Raw genomic sequence first — 18,754 nt, forward strand, 5'->3', positions numbered from 1 at the left:
TGCTACAGCAGTTTCGAGCGGGTATAAAACGGTAGTTCGAAATTTTTATCGATATAGTGAGCCGTAGTTTGTCAAAGAGAAAAAATCGTTCAGTGAATTATCAACGATATGGAGATTTACCTGGTTTTTACTGCAGTTTTGCTATCTCGTGAGTATAATGTCATCTACAAGTTGGTTGGATAAATATTTATATTCACGATTACTGGCTGGTTTAAGGGATTTCGTGTTCATTTGGATTTTCCCGTCAGAGGAAAGGCTGATTTAGATATTTCCGTGAAATGCCAATTTTTCGAAATTTGGGCGAGGCACAATACTGAAAATTAAAGGCTTGGGCGGATCTGAAGTAGATTATTATTGTACGGTATCATGAAGTGCCTGAAAATGTGAGAAAAGTTGTGAACGAAATGAATTTTACCTCGAATGTGAAGCGAAGACATGGGCTCGAAACTTTCTGGCTTTTAAATTGTTCTGGAACCATAATTTCTATGGCGTTTCCCAAAATTGTCGTGAAGTCCACGTTTTAACAGATAACACATTTTTTAATAAAAAAATTATGGAATCGTTTAAGCTTTTAGGGAGTTTTCAAATTAGGAATTAGAATTAGAAATTTTATAGACGACGAAAAAAAATCTCATAATTTTAGCCGAACTCGATCATCACGGATGTAGGTTTATGATAAGGAATAGACGAAAGGTAAAAAATCATAGAAATAAATCGATAAAATTCAGCATACATTACTTTAGAAATATGGTTCCAGGAAATATTCATAGAATTTTAGGAGTTTTTGTAGAGTTTTTTATTCAGACAAATTGGAGATTCAAAAAATTGTGCTTCGTTACTATTTAATGAATTGTTTCAACAGCTAAAAATAAAAGAAACCCCCTGATCATGAAAAATGTACACTAAATTTGTGAGGATAAAAAATTACTACAATTTCTGCCTGATCATGGCCTTTATCGCGTGAAAAAATTAACAATCTGGAGAGATGTGAGCACAGGCTATCATCATCATCCTATAAATTATCTGGGCATATTTTAAATTTCCAAATTTCGGAATTTAAATTAAATAGATTTTGATCTATCAAAACTCTCACAGAATTAAGCAGAATTAATCGAATCAGCGATTCAAACCGGTGGGTTTCGGAAGACTCGACGGAGTCAAAGTCATAAAGCACCATATTTCTACCAGAAGGAGCGTATTTTCTCGTCATAACACGTTTGAATGTGTTTACAGGAACTCGCGGAATATTTCAAAGAGCTGTAACCCGCGAAAATTAACGAGGGGGGACGATTAATTATTGAAACCAGCATTTTTTACTTGAGACACTTTTAAAAATCGAACAAATGAGGAATTGCATTCATCAGTAATTAGCGAACATGATTGACAGAGAAAAAAAAACCTGGGAAAGTAAAGACCACCCCATGATCACGCGTTAAAACCCATGAAATTTCCATGTTTCCCACTGACTATTTTTTCCTGTTTTTTTTAGACTCACCCTAACACAAAAAATAAATAAAAATTTTCGATTTAATGAATAAATGTTTTCATTCGAGATGATTAAATTTTATGAATAAATTACTTGCCTCGCTGATCTCATTTCAATTAAAACTTTTGAGAAAATCGCCTGAGGCTGCAAGAAAGTACATTTCGGGAAAAGTTTCTAATGATATTTTTTTTCTTTAACTGATTTTAAATAGATGAAAGCGCATTAATAATGTGTGAAGAACTTCATTTGAAATCTTTAATTACAAGTAATATAAATTGTATTACCCTTTCATTATATCTCATTAGAATTCATTAGAACTTACATTTTCATTAGAAAAAATTCTTTGGGGTTTAATTACAATTAATCGAACATTCTATTAGAACTTTTACATTTTTTTAAATCGATAGCCCTGAATTATTTTCATCTAGTAGACTTGCATATATGTAAATTCTAATTCGTGCCATAAGTGCAATCCCCCGTACGGAAAATTACTCTTCAGTCTTTTATAAAAAAAATTACTAAATTGTTCTCATGGTTGTGAACGACCGGTAGATACGTCAACTGATCGCGGTCTCCTGATTATTGAACGAAATTCATTCGTATACGGCTGACCGGAAGTTGACAGCCACGAGTTGTATACTGTGCACGTAATTAGCGTGTCAACGGGACATCGCACTAGAGTGCATCTCAGTCCAGAGGGAGACAAAAGGAACTAGAGTTTTCTCGTTGGTTTGAACCGTTATGCCTTCTTTTTTTCTTCTTTGAAAGTCAAGTTTACCTTGGCGAGAAGATCGCATTCCCTTATTCTTATTACATACAAGAAATAATTGGCTTTGCATGCGAATTTTATTATTATTCCTCACTATTATGTGACGCGAGACGAAGGTGTCGATGACAGCTGCAGAACTATTGTTCAATTTGTGGATTGAGATGATTTTCCCATTTTTATTCCAATGATTACCCAATTAAGGCGCGAGTGAAACTAATTTTCTTCGTTGAATTCAATGACCAAGGTCAAACATTTGACAAATATTTTTTTTGACAAGCTATTGGTATTATAATGTTATACAGTTATTTTTAATCGTCTTTAAATTACATATTTCGTATTACTGTCTAATTGCCAGTATTTAAAATTTCTGCAAGCATAAAAAACGAATTAAAAAAATTTACAGTTTCTTCAAGAGTTTCTGTTGAAGAGTCAATCAACAATTGTTTCCTTACCGTAACGTTTGTCGAACCGAAAAAAAATAGATGTCAATTTTTCTAATTTTTTTCTTCAGCTGAAAAATATCTTAAACATAAATTGCTCAAGAATTTCACCGGAAAAATGAAAGGACATTAACGTTTTTTATACAGAAAATATCTACTAGAAAGTTGTACGACATATTATGTAATTAAGGATAGAAACTTGTGCGAAATGAAAGAAGGACTTTGACAAATTTTTTTTAGAAATCGCACACAAGTAATTAACAAAAATATTACTTTCAATGCACGTGGAAACACCGAAAGAAATTCTCTTTAGGTCTCACGATGAAACGCTAAATTCACTTAAACGTGAACTCAGTCAAATGAAAAAATGATTTCTCCGTTCATTCAACTCAGCAAAAACAGGAGTCATTCTCCGAAATTTCGGAGAGTGGAAACTCTTGAGAGATTATTGAATTACGGATAACCGTTGCAGTTACGCTTCGTCCATGATGTATAAGAACCTAGATAACCATGAGTCAGTGAATGAAACCGAAGTGGAGTCAACAAAGATGGACAGGGCAAGTGAGAGACGATATCACTGGAAATGCGATGATAACTGACTCATGACTAATGATGCAGTTCTCGCGATGGATTGGTGAGAGATATGTCACTTTCTTTCTGATGCGATTCGATCGAGCGCATCATCGTTGGGGAATTCATGTGGGAAATGTCTGAGTATGCTGCATTATTGAGAATTGTCCCACATTTTATTCAGATTATTGCAAATAAATGAGCAATTTTTTGTCTCTATGAGCGATATCTAACAGCATAAAGAAAGGAGCTAATTCTTTAAGAAAAAATATTGCTCAACCGCATCAAAAATTTCCATAAAATTGTTTATTTCAACTAAACTGATTATTTTCCTGCAGACTATCAATGGTTTTCGGAGATAATACCAGATAATCCGGATATTTTCAAGGAATATGTCACGTAACCCCGAAAAAGCGCACTCTGATCGACTCAATCACAATGAGAGAGATAACCGGATACCCCTTGATCTTCAAAGTACCTTTGAATATCCACAATTGAGTGATAAAATCTGCTGGGCTTTCATGACTTTGTTGAGGAGTTTGTAGAACAAATGTTTTCTGAAATATTCGATAACTTTAAATATCAACGTCGTCTGATTACAAAATGACCCGAAAACCTCAAACTCTTCATCCAGTTTCAACTTTTGTACTCTTGATAATAATGAGGGTTACAATGACACGGTATTACGTGACTTGCAAGATTTGAATTTAAAAATAGAATGAACTTTCATATCGATTCGCCAATTTGCAGGGAGAGCATAATTCCCGCAACCCTAATTGAAAGAGTTGATATAGAATTTTGTTCAATATTTCCAAAGCTAATGGCATACCAGAAGATGTCACGGTATTTTTCTGAACTTTATCAAATCCTTTATTAAAATCCTGTGCATTAATAATTGAAAATTATTAATTTTTATTCTGCGAATTTTTATTAAATATTTCTCTCCGGATAAATTCCTCTTAAATTATTATTCCACGCACATCTTTGGATTTATGAAATTCGTCGGGAGCCCCACAGAAAAGTTCTGTAATTCTCAAAATTTCCCACCTCAAAAATTCGCTCAATTCCAGTTCCGGAATTACTTATCAAACAGTCTGTCAACGTGTTTGTCATCTCCATTCGTCATTCCCCACATGTTATCATATAATTCAACAACTCGAATGATGAAAAGAACAAGGGTAATGACGCAGTCCAGGTGTGCTCGTCACCCAGATCCTAATTCAGACCACTCAAATTGAAATGGCAAACAGAACGAAATAAAAATAGATTCGCACGTTCAAAGTATTTGAAAATAATTTGGTTCGGCTTGAAGCTCGTGGTGAATAAAAGATGACGTTTGCAGTCACGCGACTCAACTGGAGCGTGCAAAACATGTAATGATGAAAAGCAGATAGAAAAGACAAACAAATGTTTTTTTGGAATTTATTAGCCCGATTGCTGGAGAGATATCATTACAATCCTTATGGGAGACGCGTTTTCCCATTATCCTTGATCATGTGAGGGATTTTGCCATCTAGGTGAAGGATGCCTGAATATCGCGATTAATGTAATATTCCTATTTTTTCCTTCATATGCATGTGGCTAGAATCACAAATTATATAATTTTTTACAAGAATGTCCTAGACTAAGGGTAACAGACACATGAATTGTTTGATCTCAAGGAGACCCATTCGCTCGAATTATGCGCCGGTGATGCCCATCCCGAGGTAATTGATCCATTTTCGTATTCGATTCTCATAAATATCTATTTCCAATTGAATCATGAAACTGATCAAATTCACGAAAAATATTACTAGAGACTCTTACTCTAGGTTCACAGTTGCTAGTTTCACAGAAAATAGAGCCGAATATTTGAAAGAGACATTTGCTACGGCTGACCAATTCCGCATAATGTAGACAAAATTGTTCACATATAATACCACAAGTGGTTCAAAATTATCGAATATTTCCCGATAGATTCGTTGCAAACAAATGAAGGAGTCAAGTTTTTCAGGCTAAAAAATCACGAGTGCGAAGCACGAGTGATTTTTCCTGAAAAACTTGACGACTTCATTTGTATGCAGGGAACCTAGAGGGAAATATTCTATAATTTTGAAGCTCGAGTGGTATTCAGGGGATTATTTTTCCTATCCAAATTTCGGCCAAGAGAATTGTGCCATGACATGAAAAGAGGTTTATTTGGTTAAGTGTCGTTTGTTTACCAAAATATTCAAAAAATTATCGCTGATATTCGAGGTAGGCTATACAAAATATCAACAAATGGTGCAATTCTATTGGCTGAAATTTGGGTGGGAAAAATAATCAATGTAATTCTCTCCAGATATTTCGAATTTGGGAAATCAGGAATTGAAGAATTATCACCGTTAGGGAATATTGCCTCATAATAGAACTCATAACAGGTTATTTCAGATAATTTATGGAAGAATTATGCATGTGGTACCGTAACTTATCTCAGGTAATATCATAATGTTTGAATTTTTGATAGAAAAACATAAAATCACAGAGTTATGTGACTGAATTATGTTCGCAATGAAAAATTGAGGGACAAATGTCACCAGATATTTCACCAATGAAATCCTCTGTCAATAAATCGATAAAAAAATCACGGAATTAATTTAATTAATAAGAACTCAACGAGTAGAGCTACGCATTATCACGATGAGAAAGGGGGGAGGGGGAGGAGGACAGTTAATAATCATGAGATACTGGATGTGCCACTGATTTAAGTCTTCCGTTCTTTATCCCAGCTACCTGTCATTGTCAGGATGAATTATTCATAGTTTATTATTCTGTTTTTAGTAGTTATTTTTCATTTTTTCCAATTAATCACAACTTATAAACATGCCGGATATTTGAGATTTTTTCTGAGTTTTTTGTTTTGATTTGGATTCGTTTACTTTGTTCTCTTCTCACCCCCAGCCCTGAATCACATCCGCCGATGAAGGCGTCTTCCCAGGCATAATTATTGTGTCAATTGCTCAGGTAATTACATGTAATCGCGGTGAAATCAATGCAATGACAATCATTATATGACTAACCATTCTGGTAATTGATTTTGGTAATCAACTGGTAATTATTTGTCATCAGAGTCAGGTTTAGTAACGACTTCTTGAGGTCTCATGAATTTTTAGTTCAATTTCCAGGAGCGTTATTCCCTCAGTAGCACAAGAATCGGTACACCATATTCTAAATTTTTAATAATAACTTCTAATAAGTCTCCGGGGCTATTAATGATGTACCGAAAGTCTTTTGACAATCTCCCTTGAAATTTATTAATCAGTTAATTACTATTACATATACGTTTTCAGTGAAGAATTGATTGCCCATGTTTTTAATTAAAAATTTTACGGAGAAATTTCACCGAAGATTTTTGATTGATGAATTTACTTGAACCTCTCGAGTTAACCGATATTCACGAGGTATCTGCACGTGCGTTTTTTACACACCCATCCTGTTTTCGCCAATCGTGACTGCAGAATCAATTTTCGAGGCGGTGACGTAGGGCGTACGTCAGGTGTTCTGAGTTTTGACGGCTTCCTTGGTTATTCATAAATTATGATAGCAAAAGATCAACAAATCTAATAAACTCTTTAAATCTTCTTTCCTCCTGATTAATGGGGAAATTATGGAGGAATTCAAAGACAAGGTTAATGATATCATGTAACAATTTTTTTGAGATTAATGATTGCGTAACTTGGTAGCGACGAGAAATTCGTCAAAATTGGAAGAACCGCAAACATAAACGAAACAAAAAAAAATTACCCAAGAAATTACCACACATTTATCGCTGTTTACGAGATTATAGCGCAATGTGCTGTTCTAAATGAATGAGAAAGACTTCGATAGTGAAATAATTGAGGGTCAATAAATACATAATTACGGGTATCGAAATAAGTTCTGGTGATTTTTTCCAATGAATTATCTTTTTACTTCTATAGTCGATATTCTAATTATTTTAAATATCAAGTGAGTTAAATTATTCAGAAGTTTCGTAATTTATTTGTGATAAATGCAGCTCATCGAGAGACTAACTTTTTCAAGTAATTAGGAGTACAAAATGGCTAGTACCACCTGGTTCCCTGAGTTAGACGAAAAGTAATGAGTGGAATAATTGTTGCTACCGGCAGCTTGAGTCACTTAATTGTTTAATTGATAAATCACGTGACTCGTCAGTGGCTCACATGCATCGGCGATAAATCAACCGAGCACGGAAAAGCGTGACTCCCTGCAATCTAATATTCTCGCTCAGTTCATGTACGTCGATTTCCCTGGGTTAATAGTCACATGATGAGTCAATTATTAATTCGATGTCAAGAGATTTTCCATTCACAGAAAGTTCTTCAGAAATGGATTAATGATGCATTTAATTCAAATTGTTCTCTTTTCAGATCTTCCTCTAGCCTTCACCAATTTCGCATATGTGGGTCTCCACGGTAGGTTTAGATTCAGTACTAAAAATGTCGGAATCAGTGGGGATACAGGGTAAGGTAATGAATTGAATCAAAAATTCTATGATTCAGGGCCACAACATTGGGGAGAGGATTACAACGAATGCGTAGGAAAGCATCAGTCTCCAATTAATATCGAAGAGCACATCGTCAAAAATGTCAGCTTTCCTCAACTTCAATTCCTCGGCTTCAAGTCCTCACGAGGGTGTTCTATAGAGAACAATGGACACACCGGTAAGTCGCCGAATCAATCCAAACGTACGAATAGCAGAGCATTCGTAATTCATTATCTATTCAATTAGAAAATCGAGATTACAGTTTCTCGCCCGAATTTTTCAAATGTTTCTCTAGTTTTTATCGGATCCAGTGCTACTATGAAGGCCATGACAATGAAATCATTATTTCGGAATAAGAACGACAAATAAACAAACGCGATGTTGAGATTGACACTGACTAGATTTGTATTAAACTGTTCTTTTTGTTTCACCTTTCATCCAAGGGTAAACAGATTAATAGACGAATCACTAAATACGGGAGTTTGTATACAAACTTTGTTAGTTCTCATTCCGATTAAAGAGCTCGATCCGTTTGACTACTAAACTTGGAAGTAATGAGTAAATAACTCGATTGAGATAAGTAATGATGATCTTATCATTGCAGTGATGATGAAAATGAACAAGACTGACGGTCCATCGATTTTTGGTGGACCACTGGGCTCTCACGAATATGTATTCGAGCAGCTCCACTTCCATTGGGGTGAGAATGATCATGAAGGTTCCGAGGATTTGATAAACAATCACTCTTTCGCCATGGAACTTCATGCTGTATTTTACAACAAGATTTATGGATCCTTCCAACAAGCTATTCATCATCCAGATGGATTGACCGTCCTTGCATATTTCTTCGAGGTAATAAACGTCGAGGAATATTCCCAATAGAAATAAAATCTCAACAATAGTGTTACGCAGTTACTTTGTAATATTTTCTCTAGGCAAGTGAGCAGGACAACCCAAACTACGCATTAATAGTTGAATCGTTATCGCTCATTGAAGCCGTAGATTCTTCCACCAAACTCAGTCCAATGGCCTTAGAGTCACTGCTCCTTCCAAACCCAGCAGTTCTCCAGGATTACTTTACGTACAACGGTTCCCTTACCACTCCACCCTGTTCGGAAGTTGTAACGTGGATCGACTTCAAACAAGCGCTACCTCTCTCCCACAATCAGGTAAATATGCGAAAAATTTTCGAGAATAGGAAGACCGTCCAGGTTGTCCCAGGTGTCTTCTGATTTTGAACGAATGTGCAATTTTTGAAAAATCGATTTACAGATCGCAGCATTCAGGAATGTTCGAACTCCAGAGGGAGTCAAGCTAACGCGCAATTTCCGACCTATTCAGCCCCTGGAGGACAGAGTAGTTTACCACAACATTCGCGTCCCAAAGGACAAATCCCACTCACATGACTTTGGCGGCTCTGGCCAGTCTGCATTGCACGTTTCCTTGCCGATTGCACTTGGGGCTATGCTCCTGACGACTCCCCCCGAAATCTGGACTGGTGTCGTAGATTTATTGACACCGATCAGATAATCAGGATGAAGTTTAATAGGAAATTTACAAAATGACACTTTGAACGAGTCGGTCGCGTTTACCTTGTAAATTAATGGCAGAACTGGATTCTGTCCCCAATCAAGACAGAAAAAATCAACATCCTGTTTAATTATGGAAACTGAACACGGTTCATCTCACCATATGAACATTCCACTAGTCACAATCACTATGATAAAACAAGATCAAAGCTCATATGATGTTTTACTGTATAAAAAACCAATAGAATGTATTAAGGAAAATTATCTCGGTTGTTTAAGAAACAAATAAAATTTTATGAATTACAGTTACAATTTATAAGGTTTTTCTATTTATCCTGTATACTTGAATTTCCAGTCAGGGTGACTATACTTGCCATGTCGTCCTTGTCCTTTTTTATCCTCTCAATAATTAGCTCTGCAATGGCTTTTTGCGTTCGCCTTTCCAATTTGTCTAGTTTCTTTGATACATCACGTTTCAAATCCCAGTCGGGTTTTCTCGGTGCTAAGCTCCCAATGTCCTGCAAAGAGTGACGAACAGGAGTATGTTATAGGATGGAGGGATTCATTTAAAAAACCACAATTGTCCTCGAAATAGACCAGTCACAATATTAATAGAATTCATTGGAATCATTTTTCCTAAATTCTAGAAAATAAAACTCTTGTTCTTTATGGCAAGCACAGGGTGAATTAAATTAAGTGGGTTTTTTTTCAAAGTTATCATGAAATTGAAAGCAAACTTGAATGTCATTGTGCCCCAACGCGGACTAAAAGAAAATTTATAGAGTCAGTACTCACGAGCTCTTCAATGACAGCTTTAGACCTTGTAACCTCCTCTGGATTCTCCTTCTCCAACTCAACTGAGATGGGTGTATCAACAACATGTTCTTTCAGATTCTCATCCTGGGGTTTATAACTTCTGAATCTTGGCCTGAGAGCGAAAATATTAGTTGAGAGATACAGCAATAGTAAAGTTGGTTGAAAATTGGGGTTATTTACACGAATAAAAAATGCAAACAATTGTTACTCACTTTGGTAAATCGACCGCTTGTTCACTGTTTTTTTGTTCGCAGTTATCCTTCTTCCTCTTTAACTCTGCAAGTCTCTCTTTTCTTTTCAATGCCTCTTCTTCCAGAGTTCCAACAGTTTCTTCGCTCATTTCGGAGATGATTTTCGTCATTCGGAGGGGTTATGTTTACTAATCCTTCGATAGTTCACTCACTGTGCTCCTTTTATTGGAACTGCAAACATAAAAACTGGAAATATGAGCTAGCAGTAGGGATAATTAAATCCATGCTGCGTATAATTAATAATAAAGATGCGTACTGTAAACAATAACAAATGTTTGCATGAAATTGACAGCTCTAACGTCCACTAAGAAATAATCGCTCAAATTTGGGAAAATTTCCGACACATGTTAAAGTAGATAAATTCGTCCCTGCTGGTAATAGCAGCAATTGATATTTTCATTTCTGAACTAAAATCGACTTGATGATAAGTGACCGATCATTCAAAAATGGTGTGGATAAACCCTAGACCATGTCCCTAGGCTTGCTTGCCTAGTAACATTTCAGTGAACGATTTTCCACTGAGAAAAAAATAGCTCTCTTACGTGGTCCACCAATTTGCATGAATAATCTGCAATTCTCTCTCTGAATCACTTGAGAATTATCAACACCAGGAAATTGTTGATACCATGAGCATGTGATACAAGAAATTTCGAGAATATTAGTGACAAGAAGATTGAGTGAACGTCAGTCGACCATTTGCCACTCGCACAAAGGACTCTCCCCCATTCTTCTCATTTTGTGCAGGAAAAAAAAATCAGGACCTTCAGGGAATAAATCAGTGGTGAGTCACATCATCGGTAATTAGTCGATACCCTCCAAATTTGGTGACACTGAGAATTAATCAATTTGTTGGCTAAAGGGGACGTAAACTCGAGGTTATGTCTGAAGAGCATCAGTTGCCATCGGATTCAGATGAGGACGACGAGGACTACGTGCCTGATGGAGCTGATGAAGCTGTGTCCGAGGCTGAATCAGAAGGTGATGCTGAAAGTGGTCCTGAAGACGAGAACAACGAAAATGAGCAAGTGACGACGAAAAAGGGCAAGAAACGGGGCAGACGATGTAAAAAGGAATCTAAGCGGAGGAAACGTTCTGTAGTTGAGAAAGAAATCCTGGAGACTGAGGAGAAGAAAGAGGAGACTAAGGCATTGACTGAGGAGGAGGAGAAGCAACGAGCTGATTCACTGTGGGCTGATTTCATGAAAGATACAGGTTAATTATTACTTTCGAAATTGCTGGGTTTTTTGATATAGGTTTCTGAATTTTCTCAAATGAGTTTTATTCGAATCGGAAAATACTGGGATTTCAATGAGAACATGTTTGCGTGCAGTAAAACAACTTTATGTTAAAAATATAAATTATTAAAATTATTTCAGGTACAATATCAAGGCCAAAACCGCAGAATTTCACAAATGGTGTAACAACTGCCGCCCCAACTCGTCCAAAGCCCGAAGAGAAGGTAAAAATAACAAAAGTCTTCGAGTTCGCAGGTGAAGAAGTAAAAATTGAAAAGGAGGTGTCAGCAAACTCGGCAGAAGCTCGTTTATCCCTTCTCTCAAAGGAGAAGCCCCAGACGATGCCAGTGGCTGCCGCAAAGCCGTCGGCACGTGGCGGAGGGGCCAGACGAGGTGGCCTCGGTGGTATTTCCTCTGTCCTCGGTCAAATTGGCAAAAAAACAAAGATCTCAACCCTAGAAAAATCAAAACTCGACTGGGACAATTTCAAAAAACAAGAAAATCTCGATGAAGAGATAACCAACCACAACAGAGGCAAAGACGGTTTCCTGGAACGTCAGGACTTCCTCCAACGGGCGGACCTGCGTCAATTTGAGATTGAGAAGCAGTTGAGGACGACAGTTCGACGGAACAATCGCTGAAAGGCCCGAAAAATCCAGGGTAAAACCAAAATCACGATTTATATTCAGCGAATCGTTCGATTTTCGACTTCTCTGACTCATCAAATCCAGGGAAATGTCACGAATCCACGAACTGCCCATTTAGATAGGAGTATTGAACCATTCCAATGCATCGAGACTCAGTAATTTCATTGATTAATCTTCGTAATTCAACAAATGCCAAATTGAATGAATGATAGTTTCTGCACTCGTCTCGTCTTGTTTGATGTTTAGTATCCCTCTTGATATTTTTAACAGTCGAAAACGCATGAGATGTTGCAATTACTTAACACACTCAGGTGATAATGATTCTGATGCCTACAAGACTATGCTTACCATTGAACTGAACAGTATGTACGAAATAAATACGAACAAATGTGTAAAAATTGAAATCCAGTGTTCTCTTCTCTTATCCTTCTAAATACCCTCTTTTGTCTCACCTCTCTCATGTTAAACTATTCATCGGGATATCGACCACTTTAATGTCTGAAATTATTGATTTCGAATTAATCAAAACAATTAAAAGTCAAAGAGAATCATGAAAGTCGACTTCATAATATTCCCTTCCCCCCTAAAAAAGCCCTCACCTAAGAATACTTACTTCTGTGCTATTTTACACCTCCTAAACCGCAAAAATAAAGGCGTAAGTGCCACCTGGCATACGCACAGTGAAGAGGGAAGAGCTAATAATTCTACCGCAAAAATTATTAAGATCTTCCCGATTGTTTCGGAATGTTCTTCATGTTTTCCCGACGGAAAATAAAATTAAAAAACAACCACATAAAGAAACATATTCGACGCCAGACTGGCGCGGCCTTGCCAGAGGAGAATAATTCGCATGAACCAGAATATCTCGCAGGCATCGACCCGCTACCGGTTCGGCCCTTCCTCAAGCGCGTGTGCCAGTGCGCGAATATACTCGGAGCATTGGATCTGGCGCCTTTGGAATACCGCAGGTCCCCATCCAAGATGCACAAGCGCGTGACTCGCGTCCCAATCAGCCATTCACGCACACTGATACGTGTCGAACGTCATTGAGGATGATCGCGATAGGAGGACGATTTTTTTTTGTCATTCCTCGTTATTGGAAGTTGTCGATAGCTGTGGCATGGATTTTTTTATGTTACCTCTAGGTGGACATTCTATTTTCGGATCGGTGAGTCGATAATAATAATAATGTATGGGGATTACGTGAAGGAAGGAATGGATTCATTTGTTCATACGATTGATTGATTTATTTCTGTACATCCGGGAAAAGACAAGTCCGAAGATATTTGATTGAGAAAGACGGCGTATTTTGCAGAAAACTTTCTGGGATTCCCATTGCATATAAGTTCTTCGTCGCTTTGTTAAAAAAATGTAGCGGTTAAAAAAATGTTTGAACATTTAAACAAAAAATTTGAGATTATTTATATAAAAATTCAACGCCCTGAATTTTACAGGATTTTAATCGCTTCTTTGAATGATTAATGGCGAGATAAAAAAGTACATAAGAAAAAGACCTCAAATCATTTTCTAATTAGATTTTTTTATGGAGAGTTTTAAGAAAGATTTGATTTATTACTCACTAGGTTTATTTTAATGGTTAATTCTTTCTTTGTGAGCTACATCTGGGCATGTGGGGAGAGAGAGTTAAATAAGAAATTGAATAAAATCTTGTTCAGAATATTCATTGATAAAATTCTTGATGAAATTCCACGTGGAGAAATTGCAAGGTGTTTGATGGATTTTTGGATGAAATAATTTTCTAGATCAAAGGTTCTAACCACCTGGATTTCTTGCCTCCTGTTCCCAAGCTTTCGTCGGCAAAACAAGGAACTTACCACTGCACCGGTCCCCCGGGATAGTTTAAGTTCAAGTATTTAATCACCAATTAATTAAATCAAGAATAGATGCACCTGTAGCTCGTGAAGTCAAGGCCTTCGATTTTTTGCGAAGAAAACAAATGTATGTAAAAAGGGTGATGGAAATATAGTATAAAAAGGTTGAGTAACTAGGACAAATGAGGTTATTAATTCACTCTCCGACTGGAGAGACTTCAGATTTGCTTTAGAATTGTTGAATGAAGTGCTCTAATTGGGGATGTTCGAAAAAGATCGGAAAATCATCGTTTGCCTCGTGCTCACGTCGTTGTTCCCGTCGGTTGCTCCGATACTGCGGAGTCGGTTTCCGAAAGAAGCGAAAAGTTCGGACTTTCCCATTTTCGATTTCGTAAGTAGATGATGAAATAATTGAATAAACAAGTCAATAGAATTGTTCATTCAATACCAATAGAATACCTCATGTTTAAAAAACAAAATTTTGGGCGAATGTTTTTGATTAAAAATTAAAAAATTATTTGCTTATTATTCGGCGCAATATTTTGATGAGCTCAATTTTGTATTTCCCGGGAGACAGGATACCATTTCATCTCTAGTCTCATCCCTCTGATACATGTAGATATTAAAATATTTATTGAATATAGATGAGACTCGTTGAGGGACATGGAAGACGGGCGGACTGGCACAGGGTTACAACGGAGGACGGATACATTTTATCAATATTTAGAATCCTCCCAAATCAACCCCGCAATAATTCCCAGTGTGGACCTCCAATTTATTTGCAGCACGGATTATCAGGCACTGCAGACATGTTTGTTATATTGCAACCTGAACGAAATATCGGTAATTGGCCAAATTAAATTCCAACGATCGCCAGGAAAATATTTTTCGGTTTTGTTTTACGTTATCGATAATTGGATTGCAAATAGTGTCGATTTCTGTGCAGCATTTTTACTAGCAGATGCTGGCTATGATGTTTGGATGGGGAATTTGAGAGGAAGTGCGTACAGTCGAAAGCATAGGACATGGTCACCAGAAAATTCCAAATTTTGGGATTTTAGGTGGGTACAAGATTTCAAGGCAGTTGAATGATCCCATATTTGTGGCGAAGGTTCGCGTAAATTACATTTTTTAAGCGCAATCCACGGCAGGGTAAATTGAATTTACGTTTATGTCTGGTATTTTTTCTGCCATATGAATCGAAATTTAAGCTTCAGGAAGGTGTATGTCACTATCAAAATAAAAACCTAAATTAGGCTTAAGCGAAATGCCTTTTACGATTCACTAAGCGGATTTCACGCTTAAGGGTATTGAAATATCTTTTGCAATTTGGTGCAGGGTATACTATACGTTCAACCATTTTTTATCATTAAATTTATCAACCCGACTGCGAGGAAAAAATTTGTAAGGATTGAAAAAATTCAATAGCGGAATTTTTTAATCAAATTCTCTTCGATACTAAACTCGTGTAAAATATTGTGAAGTTGAGGGTCAAATGGGTTTCAAATGAAATGTCTGATGTTCAGTTATAAAAATAGAAAAGTCAAAGTACCTGAACATGCCTGGAAAATCGTGAATTGCAATTTTAGTAAAAACTTGAAAAAACTGGAAAAAACTTGAAAGATCAGTCATCATAAAATTCACAAAAAATCATCGTAATGTACGAATGGGAAATTATTCATTATGTATACGTAACTGTAATTTACGACGAATTTGAGCGTAATTAATAAATACGAGATCATAAATTATGTTTATGTAATCGTAATTCACCCCGATTTTAAGAGAATGTTAATTAGCACTGCAACTTTACCCGTAAAATACGTGTCATAAATTATTTACGGGTGACTTTTTTTGTGGGTATATTTCATAACAGTATGGACGAGTACGCAATCAAAGATCTACCAGCAATGATGGACTACATCCTCGATGCGACAAATCGATCATCATTGTCCTACATTGGCATATCCCTTGGAACCACCATCAGCACAATATTGCTGTCAAATCGGACCGACTACAACAGCAAACTGAATCTAGTTGTTCACTTGGCACCAGTCACGTTCTTCAAGACACCGAATTTAGCAAGAAAAATTCTGTCAATAGCGGCTGATTTACTGGAAGGACCTTTCAAAGCCTTCGAAATTCTTCCTCGAAACAGATTAATATATTCATTTGTGGAGTTAGTATGTTTAGCAAATTCGGCAATGTTGGAGTTCTGCTTGTTCTTCGTTGACACCATCGTAGGCAAAGATCGGGAACAGTTGGATATGCCACCGGTAAAATATTTAAATTTCTATATTTACCAAAGGACACTGCAAAAATGATTCTACACATAAATCCGGAAAGTGTAATTGTCCTTTTTATTTTCAGAATTTCCTGCTGAAAATTGCACAGCTCTATCCAGCCGGATGCTCCGCAAAAGTGTTCTTCCACTATTTTCAATTCATAAGAACTGGTAATAATTTAGAATTTTTCCTGAACGTTCAAAAGTGAGATGCAATCGGCAGACAATTTTTATTTAAAACCGTGAAGTCGTTCCAGAGCTTTCAGTCATTTTGACCGAGTATTTCTCGCATGCAGAGCAGATCCTTAATTTTTTCCTCAGTATAAAATACTCAATCTATATTTGCAGGAGAATTTGGATACTTCGATCACAAAAACGATAAAACGAACCTCCGGTACTACGGCCAGACGAAGGCTCCGGCTTACAATTTAACAAACATCGTGGCTCCCATGGCATTCTTCAAAGCTCCGAACGATCCCCTTTCCACCTTAGAAGACGACCTCGCACTAATCAGCAAATTACCTGTGAACAGAACTTTATATTATGAGATAGTGAGATGGAAGAACTTCAATCATATTGATTTTATCGTTGCCAAAGACGTCAAGAAGTTTGTCTACAACAGATTATTCGAAATCTTGTCTGACATTAATAAATTTCCTTGAAGGCAGTCCTATCAGAGCGTTAGCTGATTTTTCCACATACCAACATTTTTTCAGCTATAGAAACTCTCCTCAATGATCTGAATATTGATTATTAATTTTCAGATCACATAGAGCCACTGCCAAGATAACAGGTCTTCATGTACTCACCCTCGATCCCGGAGTTCAGACAAACAACACACGTTGACTTCCTGGAATTGAAATTGTCGTCTGATACTGTCCCTTTGATCTACACCACTGCAATTACATGCGTTACAACGTGTAGTGAATGAAATAACCCATGAAAACATGTTTAGAATTAATCACCTTGAATGATCGACTAATTCCATGTATTTTAATACATTGAAAGAGCGTTTATTCTGTAATTATTGAGTAAAATCAACGCCTTAAGCACTGGATTATTTTTCCCGCCCTCCTCTGACATGTAAGTGTGTGGGACAACTTCTCATTTGTCTTTTTTTTTTTATTCCACGGGTTTTCTTGACTGTCGTGCACCTCGGACGCTATTTCATGTTTTATTGATGAGCGTCTAGGTCGCCGTACGGCGCCGGGGACATTACATTCATCTTAAAACCTTTAATAGACATCGGAAAAATGAAAATGAAGGGTTTAACATATAACACATGTTTTTTCCCCGATTTTGGGCGAGAAATAATTATGAAATTTCTTCTTCAATTTTCTGTTGCTGTTGATTTATGATTGTGAGTACTTTTGAGGGTGAAATGTGGTAATAAATAATCCCACAATGACAGGTATAATGGGGGTATTCATCACCACCCCGAATTTTCTCTTGATTGCTATTCCTGTGTAAATGCACAATGCGGTAGTTATGCAACACATTAATTTTCTTCAGATGCTTCTGAGCGCTGGCCTTCCAGCACAATCCCTGCGACCTTTTACCCGTGCTAGCTTCAGTAATGAGGCTTCAGTAATGCTTCCTTTTGAGCAAACAATTTTTTAACACCAATTACAGCAAAGACAATCGAGAAAAATCAAACTCGTTTTGCAGTGGAATTTTTCGCTTAATTTTTCAGTGGAAAATGTGCATTAAGGGACAGGAATTATTGAAATATATTTGAATTGTCTTTCAATTGTCATTATTAGGTGCATCATTGTGTGGCTAACGAATATTTTTGATAAGAATCATCGAAATGACGTGAAAGAGCGAAACATGATAAACGAAGGTCATTAAATCCGGGTCTGGCTCATGAACTCATGCGCCTTTCATTTCATGGAGAATGACTACGAATGCAGAAGAATCCATCCGAAAAATCCCCGGCATCACTGAGCCTTGAGTCACTCCGTGACGCAATCATCCTCACTCGTTATCATCATCGCTTTAAACAGGTGAGACATTCTTGTGTGAATTGCCTTGAGGAATTACGTAGAACGTCGCATGAAAGTTGGGGAGTGAAGGATGTAGAGAGGAAAATAGGGAATTGGAATGAGAAAAACTTGTTAAACTCAAATTACATTCGGTAAAAAAATGGCAAATTTTTCACTTGACAAATCATTTTCCATTCCGTGAATGATTTATAGCTCTTTTTTTATTAGAAAAATGTTGTTTTCGATTGATTCGAATGCTTAACATCCATGTTATTGCTGTGTTCAGTGGATTTTTCTGAGAAATACAGGAGCCATATAGTTTATATAACTATTATTTGCAATTTATGTTAAATTTGCGGATGAATAATGTGAAACATGCTTCGTGTTTTCAATTTATCCATCCGTCAGT

General features: G+C 36.7%; 4 protein-coding genes across 6 annotated transcripts; 3 read left to right on the top strand and 1 right to left on the bottom strand.

The window, feature by feature from the left end:
• Window positions 1-5: 5 nt before the first annotated feature.
• Window positions 6-9,610, top strand: LOC135164461 (carbonic anhydrase 13-like). Its single transcript, XM_064124836.1, has 6 exons — window positions 6-148; window positions 7,654-7,698; window positions 7,786-7,947; window positions 8,374-8,621; window positions 8,705-8,938; window positions 9,042-9,610. Exons 1-6 carry the CDS (start codon window positions 109-111, stop codon window positions 9,297-9,299), a joined length of 987 nt encoding a protein of 328 aa, XP_063980906.1. The 5' UTR covers window positions 6-108; the 3' UTR covers window positions 9,300-9,610.
• On the bottom strand, window positions 9,569-10,750 carry LOC135164487 (coiled-coil domain-containing protein 12). Of its 2 annotated transcripts, none has more exons than XM_064124886.1 (4): window positions 10,622-10,750; window positions 10,327-10,536; window positions 10,094-10,226; window positions 9,569-9,816 (listed from the first exon to the last, which is right to left on the bottom strand). In XM_064124886.1, exons 2-4 carry the CDS (start codon window positions 10,473-10,475, stop codon window positions 9,625-9,627), a joined length of 474 nt encoding a protein of 157 aa, XP_063980956.1. In that variant the 5' UTR covers window positions 10,476-10,536; window positions 10,622-10,750; the 3' UTR covers window positions 9,569-9,624. The 2 variants fall into 2 exon arrangements, with proteins under 2 accessions (XP_063980956.1, XP_063980961.1); XM_064124891.1 differs by having other exon boundaries at window positions 10,327-10,551; window positions 10,622-10,713.
• A 114-nt stretch (window positions 10,751-10,864) lies between these two features.
• Window positions 10,865-12,651, top strand: LOC135164467 (craniofacial development protein 1). Its single transcript, XM_064124845.1, has 3 exons — window positions 10,865-11,146; window positions 11,225-11,577; window positions 11,742-12,651. Exons 2-3 carry the CDS (start codon window positions 11,244-11,246, stop codon window positions 12,239-12,241), a joined length of 834 nt encoding a protein of 277 aa, XP_063980915.1. The 5' UTR covers window positions 10,865-11,146; window positions 11,225-11,243; the 3' UTR covers window positions 12,242-12,651.
• Window positions 12,652-13,139: 488 nt separating this feature from the next.
• On the top strand, window positions 13,140-17,431 carry LOC135164452 (gastric triacylglycerol lipase-like). Of its 2 annotated transcripts, XM_064124822.1 has the most exons (7): window positions 13,140-13,415; window positions 14,724-14,922; window positions 15,026-15,140; window positions 15,953-16,352; window positions 16,447-16,531; window positions 16,709-17,040; window positions 17,125-17,431. In XM_064124822.1, exons 1-6 carry the CDS (start codon window positions 13,368-13,370, stop codon window positions 17,020-17,022), a joined length of 1,161 nt encoding a protein of 386 aa, XP_063980892.1. In that variant the 5' UTR covers window positions 13,140-13,367; the 3' UTR covers window positions 17,023-17,040; window positions 17,125-17,431. The 2 variants fall into 2 exon arrangements, with proteins under 2 accessions (XP_063980892.1, XP_063980882.1); XM_064124812.1 differs by having other exon boundaries at window positions 14,724-15,140.
• Window positions 17,432-18,754: the final 1,323 nt, after the last annotated feature.

Source organism: Diachasmimorpha longicaudata, chromosome 1, assembly GCF_034640455.1.
Source record: "Diachasmimorpha longicaudata isolate KC_UGA_2023 chromosome 1, iyDiaLong2, whole genome shotgun sequence".
Taxonomy (NCBI): domain Eukaryota; kingdom Metazoa; phylum Arthropoda; class Insecta; order Hymenoptera; family Braconidae; genus Diachasmimorpha; species Diachasmimorpha longicaudata.

Excerpts from the sequence above, each read along its gene's own strand:
- LOC135164461 (XM_064124836.1), top strand. The coding sequence starts at position 109 with ATGGAGATTTACCTGGTTTTTACTGCAGTTTTGCTATCTC. Across the intron at positions 7,948-8,373 it reads AGAGAACAATGGACACACCG|TGATGATGAAAATGAACAAG; the intron begins GTAAGTCGCCGA and ends TTATCATTGCAG. Across the intron at positions 8,622-8,704 it reads TCCTTGCATATTTCTTCGAG|GCAAGTGAGCAGGACAACCC; the intron begins GTAATAAACGTC and ends TATTTTCTCTAG.
- LOC135164487 (XM_064124886.1), bottom strand. The coding sequence starts at position 10,475 with ATGACGAAAATCATCTCCGAAATGAGCGAAGAAACTGTTGGAACTCTG. Across the intron at positions 10,227-10,326 it reads CAAGCGGTCGATTTACCAAA|GCCAAGATTCAGAAGTTATA; the intron begins GTGAGTAACAAT and ends TTTCGCTCTCAG. Across the intron at positions 9,817-10,093 it reads AAGCTGTCATTGAAGAGCTC|GACATTGGGAGCTTAGCACC; the intron begins GTGAGTACTGAC and ends CACTCTTTGCAG.
- LOC135164467 (XM_064124845.1), top strand. The coding sequence starts at position 11,244 with ATGTCTGAAGAGCATCAGTTGCCATCGGATTCAGATGAGGACGACGAG. Across the intron at positions 11,578-11,741 it reads TGATTTCATGAAAGATACAG|GTACAATATCAAGGCCAAAA; the intron begins GTTAATTATTAC and ends AAATTATTTCAG.
- LOC135164452 (XM_064124812.1), top strand. The coding sequence starts at position 14,743 with ATGGAAGACGGGCGGACTGGCACAGGGTTACAACGGAGGACGGATACA. Across the intron at positions 16,353-16,446 it reads AACAGTTGGATATGCCACCG|AATTTCCTGCTGAAAATTGC; the intron begins GTAAAATATTTA and ends TTTTATTTTCAG. Across the intron at positions 16,532-16,708 it reads TTTTCAATTCATAAGAACTG|GAGAATTTGGATACTTCGAT; the intron begins GTAATAATTTAG and ends CTATATTTGCAG.